The following is a 27496-nucleotide window of genomic DNA, read 5'->3' on the forward strand; positions in this document are numbered from 1 at the left end:
ACAGACACCTGACTGTGGGCAGATGAGCAGGAACTGCTCAAGGCGAGAGACGGAGTGGCGGATGGTTGAGAGGGGGCAAGGAGGACAGCAGTGGTTGACGTGGCTGAAGATGCTGGACCAGGAGGAGGATGGCGGCTTTGAGTTTGTGTGCTGCTTGTACTCATGTGATGATCCCATAGGTGTTTGTGATGTGCGATCATGTGCCTTCGCAAAGCAGTTGTACCTAGGTGGGTGTTGGACTTCCCACGACTCAGTTTCTTTTGGCACAGATTGCAAATGGCATCGCTGTTGTCAGAGGCAGACACACAAAAAAAATGCCACACTGCTGAGCTCTGCAACGACGGCATTCTGGTGGTGGCAACAGCATGCGTTGATTGGCTTGCTGTCTGACTGACCCCGGGTGGCGATGCATGCTTTCTGACTGTTCTGACTAGCTCCTTGCGACGACCTCCCCCTGCTTCCAACTCGTCTCCTCCTCCTCTCTGTCTCCCCATCTGAACTTTCCCCCTGTTCTTCTTCTCTTCTAGCGGGCACCCACGTGACATCCACGGACGCATCGCCATCATCAACCGCTTCACTTGTGTCTGACAACTCAGCAAAGGAAGCAGCAGCGGGTACAACATCATCATCATCACACCATACGTCCATGTGTGTAATGCTGCCTGACTGAGACATATCCCTGTTATCTACATCCTCTTTCAATAATGGTTGTGCATCACTCATTTCTTCCAACTGATGTGTAAATAACTCCTCTGTCATATCAAGTGAAGCGGCTGTGGTGCTAGTGTTGGTGGTGGCGGCAGGCAGGCGAGTGGTAACTTGAGAGGTGCCCGAAGCTAAGCTGGAGGAGGACGGTGTGCCAAGGTTCCGAGTGGAAGCTGAAGAAGATTGGGTGTCCTGTGTTAGCCAGTCGGCTATGTCCTCAGAACTTTTCGAGTTCAGGGTACGTGGCCTCTGAACACTGGGCATTATTCTAGGGCCAAAGGGAATCACAGCACCACGACCACGACGGCCCCTGCGGGGCGGCCTGCCTGTGCCTGTCATTTTTTTTCGATTAGTGGTACTATGCGTGCAAGCTACTGTGACAACAGATATGAGTGGCACTGTGCACTGGCAGAAGTTGACAGAGTAGACGCTGTAGGCCTGACACACATGCTTGCAGACAACTAACTGCTATTCAATCTATTACAGTTTTAAATGTACACTACTGTTACACCAGATATGAGTTGCACTGGTGTGACACTGTGCCCTGGCAGGCCCTGAAACGCACACGCGTGAAGGAAACTGACTGCTATTATTTCACAGTCAAAAAAGTGTTGTTTTTTTTTAAATGTACACTACTGTTACACCAGATATGAGTTGCACTGGTGTGACACTGTGCTCTGGCAGGCCCTGAAACGCACAAGTGTGAAGGAAACTGACTGCTATTATTTCACAGTCAAATTTCTATTTTTTTTTTTAAATGTACACTACTGTTACACCAGATATGAGTTGCACTGGTGTGACACTGTGCCCTGGCAGGCCCTGAAACGCACACGTGTGAAGGAAACTGACTGCAATTATTTCACAGTCAAAAAAGTTTTTGTTTTTTTTAAATGCAAGCTATTGTGACACCAGATATGAGTGGTGGCACTGGGCAAGTGGGCACAGTATACGCTGTGAGCCTGACACACACGCTGGCAGGCAGGCAACTGCAATTAGATTACACAGGAAAAAAAAAGCAGACTGATGTTCTAGCCCTAAAAATGGCTTTTTGGGGTGCTGTCCTTACAGCAGAGATCAGATGAGTCCTTCAGGACTGTAGTGAACACTGAATACACTAGCCTAGCTATCGATTTCCTTATTAAATCAGCAGCAGCTACACTGTCCCTCCTCTCACTAAGAATGCAGCTTCCGAATGAATCTAAAATGGATGCTGTCTAGGAGGTGGGAGGGTCTAGGAGGGAGGGTCTGCTGCTGATTGACTGGAATGTGTCTGCTGACTGTGAGGTACAGGGTCAAAGTTTACTCAATGATGATGAATAACGGGCGGACCGAACATCGTATATGTTCGCCCGTCGTGGCGAACGCGAACAAGCTATGCTCGCCAGGAACTATTCGCCAGCAAACTATTCGGACATCTCTAGTTGTAAAGTTCACGCTGGAGATGCAGTAAAGGTTATGATCCTGAGACAGATAGTCTACACGTTTCGTCCTATAGCAAGGACTTTCTCAAGACTGATATCTGCTCCAATCTTAGTGGGTATAGACCCTAGTCTATATAAAGACCCTAGTCCGGATACTTTGTGTCTATTTATATGTGTCATATTTATTGATTTTATGTTTCACTGTGATTGCACATTATCCTATGTATTTTAATTATAGATTAATTTTGTCTATTTGTGATATACCTTTGATGCACACTTTTAATTTGTCCCTATTTTAATAATACTTTATAGGTTTAATAAAAAGTTATTTCTATACATGGTATATTGTAGTTTGAGAATATTTGATGATATCCATTATTATATGATAATAGATCTGGTGGTCCTCACATAATCACTGATTGATTGTATATTCACTGTATTATACGTGATACTATTTGCTTTTCACGCTCACTGCTGGAGTGTAGATTAAGATTGGTGGTGACATCTATTTGGAGCACTCACATATCAGTTTTTGGTTTATACTGTATTTGGCTATGGCCTATACAAAGGCCTAACACTAGGCCTGAAATAATAATCCCATACGTAGACACAATAAAAGAAAAAAATATATTCTTTATTCAAGTATCAAGTGTTGCCCATAAACGGCACATGTGTATTCCATGTGTACATACTATCATTATAACTACAATAATATTTAATAATAACACATATACACATTATATGTATTGTATAAACTTCTAAATATTGTTTCTTGGATTACAATGATTTTTTGGAGATACTCATCAATATAGCGTACACTTTTAAAAACAAGCTGGGTCAAAGCATCAAGCCATCTAGTTGCAGTAAAATACTGTAATTATACTCTACTTAAAAAAACCAAAATATTTTCCATATATTTAAAAGGTTTTATGATCTATTCATACTTAAAGAACTGTTTGAAATAAAGAATATAAATTTTTTTGAAAACATTAAATATAAATTCTCACAAATGGAAAATGGCCATATGGGCAAAATATTATTAAAAACAAAAGTTAAAAGTTAGTTGTCTGAAGAACAAAATAGGTTTTTGAATTTGCAGCTAACACCTTCTGCAAATAAAAAAGGAATGTATGTAAAGTAAATGAAATCTAATTCCATTGTTCATTGCCTTCAAATTTGTACAAATCACAGCAAATTGCTGCAAATTGTGCTCAACAGCTGAGCCCCCATTTATTTTAATTTGTGTGATATTCATGCATGGGAGTGCCAAATACCTGGCATATGCATCTGAGGTTAGCTTGTATAACTAAGACTTGCTGCCTTTTTATTTGTCATCATTTTTGTTTTTAATCATTGTAAATTATTTGCATATTGAAAATATAAAGTTACCCCATTTTAATGAATTGTCATTATATTTCCCATCCTTCATTATTGAAAAATGTCACTCTTATTACATATCTCAGTGTCTCCATGTGAACCAGAACTTCTTTAAATATATACCTAAAGTCAGTTGCCAATTATTTGAAGTTTTCATTGTGTATAAATGTTTATATATTTTTTTTAGTCGAGTAATTGCAATGTCTAAATTGCAAATGTAAGGAAAATGTCATTTGCCCTGAATGTGTTTGTTTATTTCTATACAAATCAATATCTGGTTAAAAAATAAATAAAACATAAATGGGAGTGTGATACAGTTCTTCGAGTTCCCATCTGCATCTTAATTAAATAAACCTCAAGACCTTCTCCACATAGTATCTAGGTTCAATGTGCCTCTTTCACATTTATTCCTCAATGACTGGTTTATGTTCTAGAGCAGGAGTGATCAAACCTCAGCAACATGAGAACTACCTTTTTTGGTAACCATGCTCACATGATCTACCACCATATCACCACTTAATGACCCCTTTCCAAGATAATGAGGTAGATGCTACATAACTTTTAGTATTTGGTATAAATTACACAGCCCCTACCACAGCGTATATATTTAGAGCATCACGTAGTATGAATGACATATTAATAGTTTTAGAAGCATTTATAAAGCATCACCTCATATGCCCCTACCCCACAGGCCCTGATTATAAACCTGTGGGGTTGGGGCATAGGAGTTAATGCCCCTACCCCACAGTCATATCCATAGTCTCTCATACATACACGCATACAGTCATATCCACACTCTCCCATTTGTCTTTTGTCTGTCATGCTTGATTCCTTATCACTCTTTATCACCCTACTATGGTCAACCATCTTATCCACTTATGTCACCACTCAGAGCCCACTCAGCGTGCCTCTGCTACACCGCACACACTACTTTTCCAAACACCCAACTTGTTTCTTTGTTCTCATCCATATTCCTCTTTCATCACATACACATTTCTAAACCCCCCCCATTCATTTGGTCTCTCCCTATATGACTCTCCACAATACCCCAACTTTTATCTCTCCAGCAACTGTTCCATTTCCGCTCTATTCTCACACTGCAAGAGGCTCCATGTAAGAGATCAGAGAAGCTCGCAGTATGATAGGTTGCAGGGGCGCTCCACTCCATCACTGGCACGCAACCTTTCGCACTGCAGGTTACTTCTCCTTATTATCCAGGAGCAACAGCCTCCAGGGTGGCCTGCATTGCCAAAATTAACATTAAATCTGCTCAAAGGCCACCCTGGCATTCTGATACCTCTGTCAGTTGACCTCCCCATCCACATACACAGCAACATAGTTCATTCCCTGGTGTGACTGGACTTCTAAATACTTTTCCAACCCTCAGCTTGTTGACAGGAACAGAGAGGCTGCAGCCATGGTGCATACAGAATACCCTGGTCTCAATATATTGGCAACAAAACCTATATATAGCTTTAATCCCTCACCACCTACCGGATGTTGGATAAAGGGCTAGGTAGGAGGTGTTCTGACAATCACTCAGCCCTCCAATAAATATATGTTGAATATCGGTTTATTTGCTTAAATTTTTTAGCATAATTACATTTTATTCTTAATATGTATGTAGGCATGGAGACTGTTCAGGATTTAATTCTTGAGCATATCCTGAGCTAATGAGGTGATTATAGTTTGGGTCATTTGGTCGCAATTTATGGCCAATTTTGAACATTTTATAAAGACTCAGATTTGGTCTAATACGAGGCAATCTGGAAGTAGATTTGCTGAGCTTGTACATGAAAACATTTCATTCTAATTGCAATCTCGACATTGATATCAATTTTTCCTTTACATTTGCTCATTACATTCTGAAGCCTAACAAATAGGGTTACCACTAACCCCAAATACATGCATCCTTTACATATACTCTAGTGTAGTGTTTACTCTGATACATAAACCATAAAATATAAAGTATAGACATAAAAATTCCTCTTTAAAGTTGATAGAAATTAGTTAATAGTTTAACATGTCTATTCCTTGTTATTGAGACTAAAATAAGCTATAATACACTATATCGGTTTCATGTGTTTTTTTTTATTTTATTTTTTAGATTTTATTTGCAACATATGTTATAATATATATCACGTTTCCATAAGAAAACAGTATATCTTTAGAAATTTCAGACCTTGTTTGTTTCTCTTATTATTTTTCAATTACATTTCATAAACAATATCCTACATATGGAAATAATCACACAGTGGTTTAAAACGTTTTTTTTTTTTTTGTATGTTATTCATAAGAATGCATTTTAAAATTGTTCACATTGAGATATACATGGAATAAACTATACACATGGAAAATGAAAGATTTGGGCTCAATATTTGGTACTCTACCTTTTATTTATAGCTATTTTTCTATATAACAACTTCTGTAAAATAACGTATTAAACAATCATACACTTTACTCTGACAGTTTATCTACCAACCTAAATACACAAAACCGTATACAAAATAAACTCTGTATACAACAGAAATGACAAAAAATGATTTGTTTAATTCAAACTGATCCAACAATAGGTCATTTAACGAGACATCTTTTTTCTTAGTGGGAGCTTTTCAAAAATCCTTTTTGACATGTATCAATTTCTAAATCTTGGTCAAAGTGCACTGGAAAAAAGCAGCTTTGTGCTCAAAGTCAGGCAAACACAATTCTGTTCAGTGAAAGGTGGCAGCCCTTTGAACTCAATTTCTGAGGATTCTGCATTTACAACAGAAAAAAGGAAATACCTTATATTTATATTCTGCAACAGTTTGCACATCTGTTTCGAAGGAAGAATAGTGTCATTCGACATGTAGCATGACATATCTGTAAAATTAGACACATCTGGCGTATTGTAGAAATCAAAGTGATTAAATGATGCATTATATACATTCAATTTTGGTATCTTCTTCTCACATATATTTAATCATAAATACTACCTTTAAATTGTAACCTTATCACTGACGCTTAAAATCTACTTTACATGGTCCATTTTTATTTGTCACAGTATGCTCTGTTATCTTTTTATCTAGCACTGAACAAATGAGGCCTATTGAGAGAGGAAAAAAATTTGATGTATTTAAAAATATTTGCTTATCAGTATATATTTTCAGTTCTCTAAATTATTTTTTGCCACATTCAGAAATTGTGACCAATAAATATTAGAGCATTAACTCATATGATTCATCCAGTTTGTGGTGACATCCTGTCACCCAAATGTTATGACAAAGGATATGTGTCCTCTTACTTAATATTAATTAGTTTAATACTACTCTCAATGAGCTAAACTCAGTCAACACCTCTAGTGAGGTCACAAGGCATGAGTTATTTATACCTGCACACTTCATCTTTTCTTTCTCTTCCTGTATGTCATCATGGAAAGGTCTTGGCGTAGATTATGTGATTTTATTTGCATGTACTTTGTGTTTTATGTACTTAGTTGTAGAGAGTGAGTTTGTTGCTATGGTCATTGTGCAATTTATTTCTATGTTGCTGTTTTTTTCTGAAGAAATATTTATTAAAATAGACGAACTAGAGTCATTATATTTTATAATTTGTGGTATTTTACTACTAGGGGTTATCTGGGCACTCATACAAGGTGACACTGGGCCCCTTTGCATTGGCATATTTGGGTGATTGTATTCCTTGCAGTAAATCACCTCATTGTGGTGAACCCAAATTTCGCATAACAATAGTTGTTTTTTTTTTTTTACTCAGACACTTACAAAATTACAAATATATATCAATGTGAACAATTAACGTAAAATAAATAGATTTACAATGGTTCCATGATTACAATATTATATATTTACTACAGTCTAACATTAAGTAAATGTGTAGGTTAAAATTCCACTGGTAGTAATTTGAGCTGGAAACGACACTGGCAATACTGTAGTAATAACTACAACAATATTCTATTTACATATCGTGTTTCTCTCCCATAGGGGTTTACGATGCTTAGCACACCATTATGAACATAACCAAATGTGCAACCAATAAAAATGTGTTACTTTTCTCCAGCTCATTTAAAAACATTTTTAAAAAAAATGGATGACAGGCTGAGCCATTCTTGCCAGGACTAGAGACCGTTTGAACATGAACTAAAAGAGCTGTGATTTGTAAGAATACACAACACAATTAGATGCTCATTTTATATCTTGGAAAAATAAATTCCCAGCTATAAGAAATATAAAAGCAGTTTACAAACCTCAAGACAGTAAGAGAATAAAGTGCAGAATTACAACAATGCAGATGTTATTAGTTACTGCTACTTCTCTATACAAGAGGGACTAAACTGAGGTGTGCTGTGCAATTTGCATTCATTGAATTTGTTAGTGCTTTGAAACAATTAAAGCAGCGCATCTATTATGCTTATGAAGTGTTCAGAAATCTGGATTATTCACTTCATAAATATCTGCACATCGTATCAGTTCTAAGTGCAATGACTGGGAATTACTTAAATATTTAGAGAATAGTTTAAACTTTTGGAATCTCTTCAAGAACTAAGAGGATTGCACTTCATATGTTCCAGCTTATTGACCTCTCAAGAACTGTCCTGTTCAGCTGGTACAACTTCCAGAAGCATTTGCAATATTCTAGTTGTTTGCTCTGTAATAGAAAAAAGAACATAGGTGTTGTAAAAATCATGAAACAAGGGATGTCCGCAGGATTTATACATCAGTATTTAACATCTAATGAAGCTTTTACCTCCATAAAATAATATGCATAATGCATTTTATTTTGCATTTCATTTGTCTTTGACTTTCACTATCCCCAGCATGATGTACTCCACTAACGAGGAAGGTCAAATCAATGCTCTCACTGCAAATGACTACAAATTAATTAGAAAATCAAAGCTTGATGCAAGAAGGATTTCTAAAGTTTATTAGAATTAAAGCCTTAGACATTAAATGAAGGCATTAGCATAAAGATAAATGTGTATTAAGTAAAGTACAAAATGTGTGTGAGTACTTGTGATGTGTGTATGTCTCTCTCTCTCTCTCTCTCTCTCTCTCTCTCTCTCTCTCTCTCTCTATATATATATATATATATATATATATATATATATATATATAGTCTATATATATGTATGTGTTTATATGTTCACATGTATATGAGAAAAATATCTTGTAAGACCTTTTTATATTGGGCTAACAAAATTTTGGAACAACAAGCTTTCGTGAGATTCTCCCTTGATCAAGTCTTAAGCATTTCTAAGCAAAATTACATATAGAATTCAAGTTAAGTATGTGGGTATGAGTACTCCTTTGTCCCCAAAACAGCTTGGGTTATTTGTGTTTTGGAAACGTTGCAGGAAACTTTCCTTAGAGATTTAGTACCGGAGACCCTATTTCCATAAAGATATTGATACCTTGGAGAGAGTTCAGAGAAGGGCTACAAATCTGACTCATGGATTGCAGGGTGAAACGTACCAGGAAATATTAAAGGATCGTACATGTATAGCTTGGAGGAAAGATGAGATGGGGGTATGATAGAAACATTTAAATATATAAAGGGAATCAACACAGTATAAGAGGTGAGTATATTTATAGAAGGAAAACTACCACAACAAGAGAACATATTTTTAAATTAGAGGGGCAAATATTTAAAAATAATATCAGGAAGTATTACTTTACTGAGAGGGTATGGGATGCATGGAGTAGTCTTCCAGCTGAAGTTGTAGAGGTTAATACAGTGAAGGAGTTTAAGAATGTGTGGGATAGGGATAACGCTATCCTGGATATAAGAGACTAATGAAAGTATTTAGAATATTGGGCAGACTAGATGGGCCGAATAGTTCTTATCTGTCATGTCATTCTCTGTTTCTCTTCTGGTACATGATGACATCATAATTTTTTGTCAGTGCCCATATCTCCTCCACTTTCTATACCTATGTCACTGCCTCTTCCTGTGTCCCTATGTCTTCTCTCCACACGTCCCTGTCAGGATCGGCAGAAACAAAAACTCACAGACCAAATCACAACAAATCTCTATTAAGCTATATATTCAATTAGCTTTCTGTTCTCGTCACCTAGAATACTACTCAAATATCTAATTATATCCCAGTCTATACATAGACAATACTTATTAAAGTCTGAAGTTTACCAAAGTGGGACACTAACAGTTTGAGTTCATAAGAGGAACAGCCAGTAGGCTATAGTAAATTTCAGTTAATTTATGTACTTTTCTCTATTGACCTCCTACATCTGTGGACAATACTTGGGACAGAATGTACATTTAAATATTACAAACATTCTCAATTTGGATATCATTTTCCAGTTGACAATCATTTATGGAGTTTTGGCTCCAATAAGTAGAATTTTGTCATCATTGTATCTGGAATTAGGGGACCCAAGACACCCCTGGAGTGTCTATTTGGTGTTGCAGTCTTGGAGTGGGGTGGCCGGTAACTACAGACCCCCCTGCCCTTGTCACTGCTTATTTAAAATCGACTTTCCGTATTCTGGTCCTTAGCCAAGATAAAAGGGATAGAGAGATCAGGATAAACTATACACAAGAAAAGGTAAAAGGAGCACAAAAGACAGGAATAATGATCAACCAGACACGGCATAATTACCAGAAATGAACACTACAATATTGAGCAATTGGGCTAACAAGAACAACAGGGCAACAAGTGGGAGAGGTGAGTAAGCATAGGCAGGTCTTATTATCCCATTGGTCTACATGAATTTGGAATCACAGTACATATGATTTGTGGGAAATATGTGATCTTTCTAGATTGACCCTTAACGTCATATTTGTGTGCTGAATTCAGTCCGGCGAATTCGGAATTCTGACCTGAATTGAGTCGCAAAGTAGAGCACTCTATATGCAAGCATGCGGTGCCAGGAAGAGCACCAGAGAGGGAGGTAAGCATGCAGCGATCCTGACAGTCCTCTCCTCTCCCCATGTTCTCTCCTCTCCCTAAGCCCACATACATCCTCTTCCTAAGGCCATATGCATTCTATTCCCAAGTACACTCATCTTCCTAAAGCCCAATGCCCTTTCCACTTTCTAAATCGACATTCTCCACATGTCCTCCTGTCCCCTCCTCTGTTAAAGTCACCATATCTCCTTCTTTCCTTAGGTCCACATTTCTCTTCCTAAGTCCCTATGTCAATCTCCTCTCTTGCAATGACCATGTACCCTTCTCTTCAAAGTTCTCATGTGACCTCCTCTCCACATGTCCCCTCCTCTCTACAAGTCTATATGTCCCTTCCTCTTCCAAAATATATATATAATTTCCTATGTTCTCATGTCCCCATCTCTCTCCAAGTGCCTATGTCCCTTCCTTATCCCAAGTCCTTATGTCACCTTTTCTCTCTAAGGCCTCATGTCTCTTCCTATTCAAACTACTCTCTTGTAATACATTTTTTTTTAAGTCCTTTACATTTCTTAATGGAGAGGGGCCTCATGCCTGGCATCCAGATGGTGTACAGCGCAGCCAGAGTTAGCTGTACTTATTTGCGAGCTCTAAGAAAAGCTCCTTTATAGTTTGTGGATTTGCACTGTAGTGCTGCAGTACAAGCTAATAGGAACCATGCCATTTAAGGAAGAACCACAGCTACCTGCATCTGGGATTCTTGCAACTCGCAATAACTTTGGAGCTTACAGTAGTTAGAAAGTAGCACTTGATCTGTGCTAGTACATAGAAACTACTATTGATGGCATATATGCTGCAAACAAATGTGTATATCTGACAAAATACAGGGCCTGATTGTTTTTTCATGGCTGCATTTGCAATTTCCTTTCCCACGCATTCTGTGTAAGCTACATTTTGTGACACTGTGAAATTAGAACAATAGGATTTAAAGCAAATCAGTTTCATAATTATCCATGTAAAGTATTTGAGAATGCATGTAACCTTTCTAAGGCAGCAGAAAATTGGTAATTTACTATGCTGTTACACATTTTACTTAGATCCTGTTGAATGTTATTGAGGTTATTGTACCGGTATTCTCAATAAGGCCTTGTTTTAATATTTTTGGATAAGCTTTTTAAAAATAATTTAATATCTCACAATATATTTTTAAATGATTTAGTATTTTAAAAAATATTTCAATATTTGTATATTTTTTACATGTTGCTGTATTTTGTATATATATACATACATACATACATACATACATACATACATACATATATATATATATATATATATATATATATATATATATATATATTGAAATGTAATATTTAGAAAAAAAAATAAAAAGATTATCAAAAATATTAAATCATATGAACAGCATATCAAAAAGTATTAAATAGGGGTAACATTTTTGAAGCAGATGAAAATACAAAATTAAAGGCTACAGTATATATGTGGAAGCATTTACTGCACTAATATATTCAGGATTGTATGTGATTACATATTGTGAAAGATCTTAAATGATCATTAAAGGCACCATAACTGCTTCATCTGATTGAAGTGGTGATAGTGTCTGGAGTCCCCTGGTGCTGTCGACATTACACTAGTTTAATGTTTTAATGCTAACAAGGGTCAACTCATGCCCTCTGTGCTGCTTGGACAAATGAGGATACAATACCCTGAGCAGAAATGGGAGACTGTGATTGGCTGAGAATGTCAGCTGACTGCATTCAGTCTATCATAATGAAATTGTAGAAATAAATCAGTATGGCTACCAAGAAGTATGTAATCTCTGTGTTAGCTATAAATCCAGTGAAAGCCAGGGACCCTCATTCAGACAGTGTTAAACAGTTCACAAATGGGTTAATACTGAATGGATAGTACAGTGCCTGGAGACGGCAGACACTTTGACCAATTCAATAACATGAAATGGTTATAGTGCCCACAGTGTCCCTTTAACTATCCTTCATGTGTTGATAACGTGTAATTGCAGTGCAAATAAGACCTTAGATTACAACTAGAAACTTAAAGTGCCACAGTCATAAAATATATGACAATTATCACTTTATAGGAAATAACATTTAATCTATACATTGTGCTAGCTGAATAGTGTTTTCTTCTGCAGTTAATCACGCGAAATGTCCTCTAACACACTGTACAGCTTTGCAGGCTTTTATTTACTTGCAATCACATTAGTGACCCTACTGAAATTAGAAAGCATGTTAAGTGTAGCCTCTCTGCCAAAACAATAGTTATGTTAGAGGGGCAGATAAAAGAGTAAAAGCGTCCAAAACATTAGTTTCTCATGATTATACATTTACTAACATTACTTACGTAGATTGAACGTTTACCTATCACGGTACACTTGGCACACATAGTACTACTTACGCTTACATTAAAAGGAAACTATAGTGCCTGGAAAACACACTATAGCTTCCCCCTGTGTCAATGCCCACCGCAATGGTGCAGACGGGGTTAATAACCCCTTCTGTCACTTACCTATGTCCAGTGATGATGTCCCATGGTGCTGGCTCAGCTCCGCCTATGCTCCTCCCCCACTGACACCCATCGGTGGGGGGGAAACAAATGCACATGCGCGGCAATGGCCGTGCTTGCATTGGGATTTCCCCATAGGAAAGCATTTTTCGATTCTTTTCTATGGGGATTCCGGTGACGCTGGAAGTCCTTATGAGTAGCATGAGGTCATCCTGCATCGTTTCGGTGACCAAAAGACGCCTTCAAGCCTGAAAGTCCCTCTAGGGGCTGTTTGGTAGAGGATTAACACTAGCATGTAATCCTGCAATAATTACCACTCTGGAGTTAAGGGTGATTGAAGTTTGCACCCAGACCACTTCGATGAGCTGAAGTGGTCTCGGTGCCTGCAGTGTCCCTTTAAAGAGAGAGCATTAAATCACATCGCTATCTTGGGCTATTAGAAGTGCTATCTATAGGTTTAGCTATATGTATAAATGTTAATTTCTTTCAGTTTGAAAATAGGATCCACTCATTACTTGTTAACACATGCTTAGTATAAGTCCTACTTGCTGACATCAGGGAAGGTCTAAGTAGAGGATTAAGTGGCAAAGAGAGCAAAAGGACTCTTTCAAAGTTACTTCTCTGCTACCTGTAAATGTATTACTCCCTTAGCAAGTGTTTCTCATGCTTATAGATGCTGGCATCTTTAGTGATTAATCATAGCATTGAGGATGGCAGCAATGAGGACCAAAGGGTGGTATTCCAATACTGTAACACCTACTGGATCTTCAGGATATTGCCGTAATATCGTAAGGGACAAAAGGTAAGATTAAAATATGCCAAAAGCCAATATATATTGGCTATAATAATAATAATAATAATAATAATAATAATAATAATAATAATATATACTACTGACTTTGGAGAATTATCTTTTCAAATATGTTAATTAATTTTTTAGGAGAATTATCTGTCAAATTCAACATGTCATGACCAAAGATGGGAAGGCTGTTTATTATTTATTTACTGAATAATCTGTACTATTATTTCAAGTACAGTACTTTTATATACACTGCATTTCCATTTTCTTCTGGAAAAATAAACAGGAAGGACAATTTTATTCTTTTTTTTCCATGACATAAATTTCCAGACATTTTACATCTCTTGCCATGACACATGCTGTATTTAAAGCAGTGCTCATTTTTTTAAAGGATGCTTGCAGAAATTAAGGTTGAAGCCTGAAACATGAAGACTGTCTGTGCTCATTTGTATTTTCACCAGGGTATTGCTGAAGAATTGTTAAAATTTGATTTCTTAAAATTGCCGTTTCCAACAGACTTTCTTAACGATCTGACTTGTGCCATGTAAGTGATACACAACAGCACCTTTTAGGTTTACTATCAAAGAATGATGTTTGGGTCACGTATTCCAAGTTTCTCTAAATATTTTATGCTAATAATAATGTTTTAATATAATTTAGAACCCCATACAATTAATAAACAAAAACCTTGTTTTAAGTGTCTGAACAGGGGAAATAGAGACTAACAAGACTAATGCTTTGTATGTGTAGAATAGTAAAACTGTTTGAACATCAAACCCATCACACATTTATAACAGGCAGGTTAACTAATCCATACATGTGCTATGCATTATCCTTTAGACCTTTCTACACAAATCAATATCAATATGGCATCGCAAGAGAGTGAAATTTAAATATGGCTATATCCTATTGATACTGGGTTTCTATAGGATATATTGTATTCAGAAGAAAGAAAGCTGCATTTAATTTGGTGGGAAAATACATATTGGGAAATTAAACTCTTAATATTGTTATATACATTTTCCATTTAAAGGTTTGGTCTTCAGAATAATGACATTTATGAATGTAATATTCTGATCAATGATTCAACCTACATATTTTATGATGAACAGTAATAGTATGTGTGTCCATACCACCTTAGGATCTAATCTTCTCAATCAAAGTATTGTCCAGAGGCAGCAAAACTGTAGCCCCTTATTTTATTATTTATTAAAGGGTCTGAGATATATATGGTATACAAATTTGGGAGAGGCAGTTTGATAAGTGATAAAACCATCCATGATTCGTTTTAACCATTAACTTATGTTAATTAAAGGGAAACTCCAGTGTCAGGAAAACGATCCGTTTTCCTGGCACTGGAGGGTCCCTCTCCCTCCCACCCCCCAATCCCCGGTTACTGAAGGGGTGAAAACCCCTTCAGTGACTTACCAGAGGCAGCGACAGGTCCCACGTCGCTGCTTCCTCCTCCCCCGCCGCTCCTCCTTCTTCTTACGTCGGCCGGTGGGCATTAGCGCACCCCATAGGAAAGCTTCCCTATGGGGAATAGAGTGACGCTGGAGGTCCTCACACAGCGTGAGGACGTCCAGCGACGCTCTAGCACAGAATACCTGTGCTAGAAACCAGGAAGTTCCCTCTAGTGGCTGTCTAATAGACAGCCACTAGGGGAGGACTTAACCCTGCAAGGTAATTATTGCAGTTTTTAAAAAAACTGCAATAATTACAGTTGCAGGGTTAAGGGTAGTGGGAGTTGGCACCCAGACCACTCCAATGAGCAGAAGTGGTCTGGGTGCCTTGAGTGTCCCTTTAAAGGACCGCTAAAGGCAACTAGACCACTTCACGTAAATGAAGTGACCACTTCATCTCGATGAAGTGGTCTGGGTGCCGTGCCCCTGTCTTTTAAAGCTTGCAATGTAAACCATTGCAGATCTGTATTAATATCCAGAATGTTTACAATGAAAGGTTAACAAGCGTTGAATAGGTGTCAGAAGGACAGTTACTAGAAGCTCTTCCTCAACTATAACCAAGTAAAACTGAATTATAGATCAAATGCTACTCCTAGAGTAGCATTTTATTGGCAGAGTGCAGCATTTTGTTGCACATGCACATTAGCCTCCCAATGCTTCATAATACACCTTCCAGACCCTTACATGCAGGAAGGATACATACTTCTATTCCTAATGCTATAAAGGTCCATGCATTTGCCTTCACAGTATCAAAAGGTGTACTGACTACAGACCTCCCATGTGTTTTGGACTACAAATTACATAATTATCTGCTATTGTATGTCAATTAATGATGTATGGTGGATTATGTTTTTAGAATTAGGTCTTCACTGAGAAATCACTTCTAGTTTGCAATCACTTCTAGCTGAAGTGGTTTTGATGCTTAAAGTGACCTTTTAAATACAGGCAGGGATTCCCTCTGTGCCACTCAGTGGTACATAGGCAACAGACACACTATGTATGTCTATATACTGTCTATTTACTGTCAGAGACTTTCCTTCTCATACATATTTGTTTCTTATGTAATTGAAGATTTTTTTTTCGTTTAAGATTATGTAAAAATACATTATTGCATATCACTTTATGATTGATTTTAAAATATGTTCTTCATGCCATGGTATATTGCAAAGGTGATTAAAGGAACCACACTCAATCCCAGCAGCCACCGGTGCTCTGGCAGGACCAGCAATCCCAACACGTTAAAACAACAATGAAATTCCCAGGCACTCAGAGTGTTAAAGCCGCAGGCAGATTTAATGAAACAAAAAGGCAGCAAAGTTTTGACCTACTAAGAGGTCTTTTTCAAGCTAGAAAAAGACCTCTTAGTGGGTTGAAACGTTGCTGCCTTTTTGTTTCATTAAATCTGCCTGCGGCTTTAACACTCTGAGTGCCTGGGAATTTCTTTGTTGCCTTCATGCCATGGTAGGCCATATTTATGAATGGTCAGGAATTTATTATGGGTAAATATAAATAATATATTTTGCTCATAAGGGGGAGAGGGATAGAAATAGGTTTACTGTACGACTAGATGAATAATTTGAAAAACACTAGCAACACAGTAATTTTAAGATGATTTGTTCCACCAAAAAGTTAAGTTAAAGCATAATGCTACCTAAGTAATGCCACAATTTAATATTTTTGGATGAACTTTTAAAATTATTTAATATACTGAACATTTTAATACTCTGATTTTTGATTTATTGATAAATGATATATAATCTTTCTTTCTATATGATATATTTATGATATTTTTATATTTTGAAATATATTGTTGAGCTATTAATGAGATTTTATAAAATCATCTAAAAAGTTAATCCAAAAAATGTAACTTGAAAAGCTTATCCAAAAATAAAAATTGTTAATATCGCTTTCCAAATGATTTCAGTGTTGCAGGTATAAAATCCCAAATAATTTATCTACCATTAGAGTCTACGAATGTTTTTGTAGATAATTAATTTGAAAACTTTTTCTAACAATGTTGAATAATTTGGAAATATTAATAAAATAAGGCCTAAATTTGAGCTGTAGTATAATACAATGCATGTTGGATTATGTCCAGTTTTTAAAAAATGAATTTTAAATAATTTTTCAGATTGTACCATAAATTACTAAAACCGTTGTATGCTTATAAAACATTCCACTGTGTATGGATATATCAGGATGCATAAACATGACTTTTTTTTTTTTTTATTAATTACTTTTTTCTTGATTACCTAAAGATCTGTTTTTAATATTTCACCATTTAGCACAATGCATACATTTACACCAATAATGCTTCACTCTCTGGCATGGCAGGACTTGACAGTTACAGATGTATCAAATAAACATGAAATAGCTATCACTTAAAAGTAGGTGCTAACTGGGAAGTATTGCTCACTTGGCAATTGTTAATGCACCAAACAAATAGAATGAAGGGGTTGCCTTGATACAAAAAATAGATGTAATAATTGCAGAAAAAGGGGTCATAGGTATTGGGACACAAAATGGAGAAATAAGGTAAACAGAGTGCAGGTCAGGAGTCCAGATACAAGTCAAGGGCTCATGAGCTGCACCACTGTAACCACCTAATAGGGAGCTCCAATGAGGGGGTTTCCCTCCAAAATATGTAGGTAATAGGAGTAGGTGATGTGTAGAGTCCCACAAGGGGAAACCAACACCAGGAGAGCTCCACTGTATAAGAAATGAGGAAGGGAGGCCCTACCTTTAACCAATCTAAGGAAAAGTTTAACTTGAAAAAAAAATATTGGGTTAAACATACTTGCAAAAGTATAAGAAGATAAGCTCACCCTCCCCAAATTGTGAGATAATTAAGATAATAAATACAGAAGTTGTGACAGCTGTTAAAATTTCCACATACACACAAAACCACCCCCCTTTCAATCAATTTTAAGTAAAAGTTACCGCCAAAGGAGGGCTTTAAGCAAGTCATTATTTCCATTCTTTCCAAAGAGAAGCCAGCCATCCATTTGTAACAATAAATTGACACCATGTATAATGTAGAGAATATATGGTACCCTTTATTGTAAGTTTTCAGAAAAGGTCTGGAATATTGGACTAGAATTAGAAAGTTTACATAATTTGCCACATACAGTAGATGTGACATAATTAGGTAAATAAAACCAATCAAATTCCTTGATTATTAATTTTTGTAAAAAAAAAACAAACATATTTGTATACAGGCATTAATATAAGAGGAGACTGGTCTATAGGGACAGGTAGGGCAGTGCTCTTTCAAGTTTTTGTTGTAATAATAAAACAATCTATTGGAGTTGTAGAAACTGATAATAAGTGTGTAATAAAAAAAAAAGGTTTGGCTGCGACCATCATTATTTGCATTTATCCATAATGGCTTTGAATGCTGAGTAGAGGTTGAACAACTAATCATGAGAAGATTTGGATTATGGTATGAATATGTCCCATATTTTAGAGAAGGGGAGGGTGGGGTGAGTGGGGTGTTATAAATAGCAGATGATCCTTTCACTCTCAGGCATATTTTTTGCTATTTGTCATCATGATCACAATGTTCTGGTGGTCTGGAGGACCCAAGCTGCTGCAGGGGGACTGCCTGGGTTGTTAGGTAGTCGCCCATACTTTGATCACCGTGCTAGATGAGTATAGAGCGGCAGGGTGGACGGCTGATGGCTGGACGTGCTATGCCGTCCGGCAGCATTTAGGATTGCCTCCTTAAAGACAGCATAGCATCCCCGCCATCCATAAGGGGTTTAGAATTGCTTTCATTTTGAAAACTTATTTTGAAACAAAATCTAAACATTTACACATACGTACAATCAGATTAATCTGTATCGTAAGCAATGCTGGTAACTGATCTGTATGACTAAATGCAAGTTAAAGGATCTTATGGAATAATAGCTATTCCTGTATCTCACTTTATTTGTGAACCAAAAGGGGGTAAAATTGGCTGATCAGTATACTGCAAATTACATACTTAGTATCAATATTATGCATATGTTTTGCAGCACACTGATAAGCTTATTTTACTGTAATTTGGTTTACAAATAAAGTGAGAAAAAGTAACCAATAGAGGGAAAAAGAGGCAGAGCAGTAAAAAAAACATTGCTATTTATATATCATATATTATGTATATAACATATAACATATAAATACAAATTCGTGTCTCCTTGCAATGCCTTTTTCTTTCCTCTATTGCTCACTTCTCACCTGGTCAGTGAATAAAATCAACATTTAGTGTCTGTCCCCTAGCCATCAGTCATCTTTTTTAACATCAATCATCTCTTTTTTTAGGTGCTACAGGTGAAATTCAGAATCACAAATTAAAATGGACCTGCTCGTCCATTGCGCATTTCGGTTGGGTCATGTTTCGGGTACACTTCGCCTCAAATTTGGGAATTTGACCAATCATCCAATCAGCCCAAATTCAGATGAATTGCAGTTTAGACCAAAATTAATGTTCAAGTCTACTTGCCAAATTATATCACAATGTGTATGTCTTTTTCAGGGAGACACACATGATTTTTAATAAATCCATAGATATGCAATCCAGACTTCATAAATACTGGAAATATGTAATAAATAAGTAAAGTACAGCAGCTGTCGATTGTTTGAAAGGTATGACGAGAAAGCAAAATGCTTGAGATCCCTTAAAAACAAATGTTCATTTTTTTCCTTATAGGTATTAAAACAAAATTGGATTAACACTGCCATCTAGTGGTTCGAAAATCTTATTTATCCAGACATTTGGCTTGAAGCAGCATCTTTAAACAATTTTATAACAAAAAGAAATGTCTACACATGCATCACCCTTTTTATTATATATAAAAAAGATTAAACAATGCCTACACCAATTTAAGAGTGCATTCAGCTCTATACATTGCAGATGAGAACAAGTCAATAAATCATCAGCACGTAACCTTTTTTTTTTTTTTAAATGAAGAATAGGCTGTAAGACTGCTACAGAATATATCATAGCAGCACAGTTCTACAGCTAAGTACAAGCAGCAGGATTTGTCTCTGCGACAAAACCTATTGAACTATCAAACCATTCTAACTGTAGGAGTTACCTACGCACACATAATTACTATATCTCTGCTCAGTGTGTTTTTTGTTTCAATGGATACAATACACATTTTGTTAACATCTTCACAACAATCTCCCCTACTGCTTGGCAAAATTATTTTAACAAAGGTTTATAGAGTAGACAATAAACTACAAGCTTTTATGTATTTGGTGTTATTGGTAAAATACAATTAGGAAAGTTAAAAACAAGCTTGATTTTAATTTCTTCCATTCTAAAAGCAAACCAGAGTGTTACTATAGCAGAGTCTACAGGAAAAAAAATAGAAATGTTTGTAGCTCACTTCTTAATGAGAACCAGTTCGACCCTATACTTTATCACAAGGATTCTTTTTACATACTTAAAAAATAATATCTGTACTCTAGAAATTCTGCAAAAGCCAAAAATATCCTACCTAGTTATGGACATGTTATGTCAAAGGATTTGCAATATTAAATTGATTTATCACCTATCTCTAAAAAATATGTATTTTTGAGATGTGAAAAATAACCTTAAAAGTAGAAATACATTTTTTCTACAAATGGGTTCTTCAGTCTTTGCTCCATGTCAGTAAATCTTATAGACGCAGTGCCATCACCTGGCAGTCACCATACAGAGATGAGAGAATAAACATTTGTTCTATTTCCTCATTGACACAGATAGATATACCAAACTGCTAAATGCACACACATACAAGCATCCAGCACACACACAAACACATTCATCATCTCTCTGCCAGCTCAACTATGCTAGTGCTGAGGAGGGAGAACAGAAGTAGTGACAGACACTATACCTGGTGTAGTGGGGATGTAAAGGGGATGGGCCATGCGCAGGAACAGCTTACATGCGCAAGAACTACTTACATGCCCAGGAAGAGCTTACATTCGGAGGAACAGAAAAACTATAATATTGAATTTACCTCCAGACAAATATTTTTCAGTTACATCTTGTCTAAGCTCTGTCTTTACAGGCTTGTTCCCGCCATACTCCTTCCTTACTTTGTTCATCAAAAATCTCCACACGATTGGACAGTTTTAATAAATGTGTGTTTGGAAAGTGCTTATCTAGGTTTTCAAATCACCACAATGCACTCTTAATTAATGCACCTTACAAAACGATTGAGATTTGAACATGCTTTAGGACATTTGATTACTTGCCACTATTGCAAATAGCTTCTTCATTCTATTGTCTCTCAAAAGATGTGTGTACAATTATACCATACTATATCCTCATCATGATATTCATCAATTGATATTCATCAATTAGTATTACATGTACTAAGAAAACCTTCTGCTCTTTAGAAAATAAATCATATGTTGGAAATGTTATAAACACCACTATTGAAGCTACGTTGATGAAGAGGCTGGGTCACTATTACGTAAGAACATATTAAATGTCCTAAAAATGCAATCTGTTAATTTAAGGTATTTCATGGCAGTTGTTGACAGGCTTCAGTAGCATTCTGACCTGTTTAATAAGAACAGCTTGCTAGAAAAACATATTTTAATTAGGCAAGCTTTAATTATAGTCAATCCTCAGTGCCAACAATTTCTTTGGTCTGCGGTGGTTGTTAAAATCTAATGATACTTTGTGATGATGTTTACTGCAATCAAATTATAGCAGAATTATAGCACTAAGCAAAACTTTCTACCAAACGTGTTAGGAGATGTTATAACTCAAATATTATTAGATTTTGATTACCAAGGAAGAAAAAAGAGAAATGGCTTGCATTTTGACTGCTGATATTTTTTGTTTCTAAAATTATATTTTGATTTTGAAACAAATTAGGTCTTGATTATTGAGTGCTGTGAAGACTGTTTATCAATAAGTACCTTCAGAAGTTATATTACTGTATAAACTGGCATGTTTTGGAATCTGCATGTATACCTTATAGTGTTTGAGCAAAAAACAGAACTTGTAAACAAAACAAGAAAAGTAACTATGGACACATAATAAGAGATTTATAAAGGCACAAAAGAGAAAATATATTATTTTGGTTTACATGATGATTGCTCTTTGTTTAGCACTTTGCCTTGGAACCACATCGGTTTTATTCTTGATAAATCTCCCTGATGGAGAGGCAACTGTGGCTGGTGGGGAGCTGGTGGTGGTGGTGGGGGGGGGGGGGGGGGGGGGGAGGGGGGTTATCAAGGTAAACACACATATTTGGGGAAATAGTGCAATAGGTAACATGAAGAACAATATAATGTATCTCAACATTTAGCACTCTGAACCTCAAATAACACTTATTCTGCCTTCATAAATCCCAGCCATTCTAATGTTGTCCATTGTGAGTGGACCCTATTTAATACTTTGCTCAAGAATAGCACCTATATTTGCCATGGTAAATCTCCACAGTCATTTTATATAACATATTCAGCCACACGACTGTACTTAATTGAATTACAAGAAATGATTTCTATGCAAACAAGGTTTACAGTCTATGCTAAAAAATAGTCTACATTACATACAGCGCTATTTGTACAGCATCTTAAAGAGCAATGAGTTAATCAGTTTTTTGTATTTAGCATGGCATGGTTACACTAATGATAAATAAGTTACTTCACCTCTTTTAGGCAACTGATCAACTAATTGTATGTATTACTCTATCTATTCGATAACGGACTTTGCTTTGTTAATTTGCCACTTGGTGCTATGCCATTTAATTATGCTGGTGATAATCGAGGAGACCTCTCAGCTTATTCATGCTGCTTCATTTATTGATTTAGTAAGATCCGTGCTTATTTGTAAATTAACTTAATACTGTGTCCTGCACAACCTTTTTAAAATATTTTGTCATTAAACTCCAAATAAAACAGAATGGTTCCAAAGGTATTAAAGCTGCTGAAAAAGTCAATCATAATAAAATATGTGAATGGAGAATTCTGGATACCTTGCACTTCTATGTTCTACATGAATATTCCATACTTCCTTTATATCACTTGAATATTAATTAAACAGGTCCCTCAACACCTCTTGTTTCTTGTGTGTATATTCTTTGTCAGCATGTATTAGTGTTTTAACCACCAACTGCAGAGCTGCAAATTATGTTGGTAAAATATCCTCTTATTAACCTCTTCAATAGAGCAAAATGAAGTACCCAGTTAAACTTTTTTGGAGACTTTCTTATTCCACATTTTCTTTCATATATTTTGCTCACTCTTTCCATGCTATCCTGCCTTTTGTACTATCTGTCCACCAAGCATGCATATCTGCAAGAAGTCTTGTAACTGTTGTGTTTTGAACGTAGTGCATGATATATGAATGTTTCACGGAGATTGATAATAGCAAGCATGAACAATTGATTATACATATACAAATTGATGTATAAGGAAAAAAATAAAATATACACAAAAAAAGGGCCTTAAGAGAGTAAGTACAAATGTTCTCATCTGCTGAAATGTATAGGCTCATAGTGGGGGAAGAGAGTGTAAACAATGGAACAAAAAAAAAACATAATAAAAATGAGTAGCATAACTGATAAGATGTATGGGATGGATGAGTGGATGGGTGAAATGGATTGATAGATGAAATGGATGGATAAGCATATAAAAGGCAAATTAAATATTTATGTTGCAATCAGCTAGAAATGTTACCTGATATTGTTCTGAACCATTTTGGTTTCTTATCCCACACAATAAAGAGGTAGTATGCAGGTACTCCAGTTAGCGTGATGGCAAAACCAATTCCTGTATTGATGGGGTCTGAGTAAAGTGACAATGCCACCATGAACAGACATGTGAAAGAAAACAGTGCAGGTATAAATATCGGGACCTGAAATATAGAATAATTACAGTAAGAAAAAGAAACATTCACATCACAAGCATACACTCAAATTATAAAAATGTGCATAGTGGATTTTATGTTGTGAAATCAATAGTATTAGTAGCTAGAAATTATCAGATAAAAGATAAAGAATGAAAATATGGACTTTCTCTTAAAAAAGTCCAGCTTAGAAAAATCAGGGAATTAAACTTGATGAAGTTCACTCTTATTTATATCCATGATGAGGGTATTGCAAGTTTCATTGGCAGTGTCCGTTTACAGCTCGATATAGGGTACTCACAGCCAAATAGTGTGAGATTCCCCTAAATTGAAGTCATAACCCAAATCAATGTGCTTCAGCTTAAAAGGTACCTGCCCAGGTTTTTTTTTTAATATCATGCTTACTTATCCCTATAGCAATGGTTTACTTTGTTTTCCTGGTTCTCCACCTATCTCTCACAATAGTATAATTCCCAGATTACACATTCTCGTTTCCACCTGTCTCTGACACCCTCAAGACTCCATCATTGCCCCCCTTCTGCTTTCTACTGACACGCAAGTATAGTTCTGCTTCTCTGATATCTCTCTGATGCAATTTGAACGTGTCTCCAGCTGCCTCTCTATTATCTACAAATGGATGTTTTCAGTTTTCTAAAGCTCAATTTTTCTAAAATGTAACTTTATAATACTAATCCTCCTCTGTCACTCTCGCTGCAGATTGAAGGTGTACTCATGAGCCCCAGCCTTTTTTTGTGTGTTGCCTTGGTATTATCATCTATATTTATTTTCCTTTCCCTTCACTCCTCTTACACCTTGCCACTTTGCCAGTTATTAACTTCATCTTCCTAAATCCTTCAGAATTCAATTCAATAGTAAGGCTCATTTGAATCCTTGTTTGCAAAATCCAACATTGTTAAGCAGAACGAACATGTCCAGATTCTGCATTTGGAATAGCTCTGGTTTTACCCCATTTGATATTGGGCCATTCTAAATTTTGTGAATTCACTCTGAAATGGCCATTCCATTATATCTTGAATGACAGACTTTTCCCATAACTTAGTACTTTTCTTTACAATTGGTTTCTTCTTCTTTTTTCCATTTATTATACGTCACTTTTCATGTTACTATGTGGCACTCAGCTCATTATTCTGCATTACTTTGATTTGATATTTAGTATATGCATGGCGAATGTTAGATGCTTCTAGGACATACTTGAAAACGAGAGAAATCTCAATGTATCTTTCCTGGTAAAATATTTTATAAATAAATAATTAGCTGGCATTTTCATCTAGAATCATACTATGTGGCACCATTGGCCGAGTATTGTTGTGCTTTGGTGCTTAGTGTCCACATGACAACACTCCTATAGGTCTGTATCTACTCCCTATACATGACTGATGTTAATTATCACTTACTGTGTTTGCAACTTATGCTCTTGATGGGGTAAGGCTCTGCATACTCAACTTTTGTGCTTGTTTTTAGTATCTTTGTTTTAGGATCTGCTGCTCTCATTTTTGCCATTCTTAATAGAATACTTTCTGGGATGTATTCTTTTTACATTAGGAAGTTGTTGTTAGGTTGTCTTGGTAATGCAGATATCATTTGTATGGGACAGGCATGCGGACATTGCTCAGTCTTTATCGTAAATCGTTTCTGGGTTTGTATAGAAACCTGGCCATCCACTGGGTTTTCTATGCTCTACCTACACGAGCAGATGTTTCTGGAATTATTGAACATGATTACTTCAAATTTTTAAGGTGCAGGTAACCTATCATATTGTGTCCACAGATTTATAATATTGCACTCATATTGAGTTTGGTATACAAGATTATGGGAGCAAGACCAAAATATTTCAGGTTTCTGAGTAATAAATAACAGTCCAGGCACTTGAGGTGAAAGTTAAGCAGATTTATTGGAGCAGACAAAAAGCAATGTTTTAACCCAACAGGGTCTTTTTCTTTTTATGCTCCTTTAACTTGGTTTCACATGAAATGCCTGGACCATCATCTATTACTAAGAACTGTAAAGTGAGGTTTGGCCTACCTCTGGCCTGGTTGCACCCTGGAGACTAGGAGAGTGTGGTGTCCTTCACCTTATTACTATCAAAATATTTTATGTTTACTCTATAACAAACATTTGTGATTTTGACACTACTGTAATGCCTACTGTTACTCCTATTGTAATTATCTCACTCTTATTACAGTTAAAATAATCTCTCCATATTTCCCTATTTCCCACATATTCCCTCCTTCTCGCTCTCTCCCTCTCCTGTTTATGGAATATATGCTCAACCATGTTTGTCATTCAGTGAATTTATAATAAGAAAGGAAAGAGAGAGTAAAATGACTTCCAAGTTAAAAACTTATTCTGGAATAAATAAACATGGTTTAAAAAGATCAGAGACATCAGGCTTGACATGTTTGTGAAATATTAGCACTTTGTATCATCATTCATACAAAGGTTTTGAACCAGTGACTGAGAGCATCTAAACATGACATAAAAAAACGCTGAGAGTATGCTAATGCAGTAGCTTTAACCACTTTGGTGCAAGAATATTTTATGACCCAGCAAGAGCAATAAATCATAAATGCATAAAAACGTCATAAATAAAACTTATTCCTTCATTCTCATTTGATTTGGTTGGATCCACCATTTTTTTTTAATTATAATTTTTTGCATTTTGAAGGGCACACCTTAGCACATAAAATGTAAATAACTTTGAAACTATTTTACTTTAAAAAAAAAATCAAGTTTAAGTTTGCAATTATAAACATACAAAATTAAGCCCTTCACCCAATCTCTCACTACTCCCAAGTGGCAGCAATGACCATAGTACACAGCAGCCCCAAAACATACAATAAAAAACAAAAACAAAATGTTACCCGCATACTACCCCAAATCCCTATGCACATTTAAATAACTTTTTTTTTTTTTTGTTAGTATCGCTCCAATTGAACTAAAAGTTTAAAGGAACACTATAGTCACCTAAATTACTTTAGCTAAATAAAGCAGTTCTAGTTTATAGATCATTCCCCTGCAATTTCACTGCTCAATTCACTGTCATTTAGGAGTTAAATCACTTTGTTTCTGTTTATGCAGCCCTAGCCACACCTCCCCTGGCTATGATTGACAGAGCCTGCATGAAAAAAAAAACTGGTTTCACTTTCAAACAGGTGTAATTTACCTTAAATAATTGTATCTCTAAATTGAACTTTAATCACATACAGGAGGCTCTTGCAGGGTCTAGCAAGCTATTAACATAGCAGGGGATAAGAAAATCTTAATTAAACAGAACTTGTAATAAAGAAAGCCTAAATAGGGCTCTCTTTACAGGAAGTGTTTATAGAAGGCTTTGCAAATCACATGCAGGGAGGTGTGACTAGGGTTCATAAACAAAGGGATTTAACTCCTAAATGGCAGAGGATTGAGCAGTGAGGCTGCAGGGGCATGTTCTATAAACCAAAACTGCTTCATTAAGCTTAAGTTGTTCAGGTG

General features: G+C 36.1%; 1 protein-coding gene across 1 annotated transcript in view; it reads right to left on the minus strand.

The window, feature by feature from the left end:
• Window positions 1–6043: 6043 nt before the first annotated feature.
• SLC7A11 (solute carrier family 7 member 11) overlaps window positions 6044–27496 on the minus strand; it is a 254563-nt gene continuing 233110 nt past the window's right edge. The window contains exons 11-12 of the mRNA XM_063458437.1: window positions 23833–24010; window positions 6044–8147 (exon numbers count right to left, since the gene is read on the minus strand). Coding sequence (XP_063314507.1) covers window positions 8083–8147; window positions 23833–24010 — 243 coding nt within the window. The 3' untranslated portion in view covers window positions 6044–8082. The remainder of the gene's footprint in view (window positions 8148–23832; window positions 24011–27496) is intronic.

This window comes from Pelobates fuscus, chromosome 6 (genome assembly GCF_036172605.1).
Source record: "Pelobates fuscus isolate aPelFus1 chromosome 6, aPelFus1.pri, whole genome shotgun sequence".
Classification (NCBI taxonomy): Eukaryota; Metazoa; Chordata; class Amphibia; order Anura; family Pelobatidae; genus Pelobates; species Pelobates fuscus.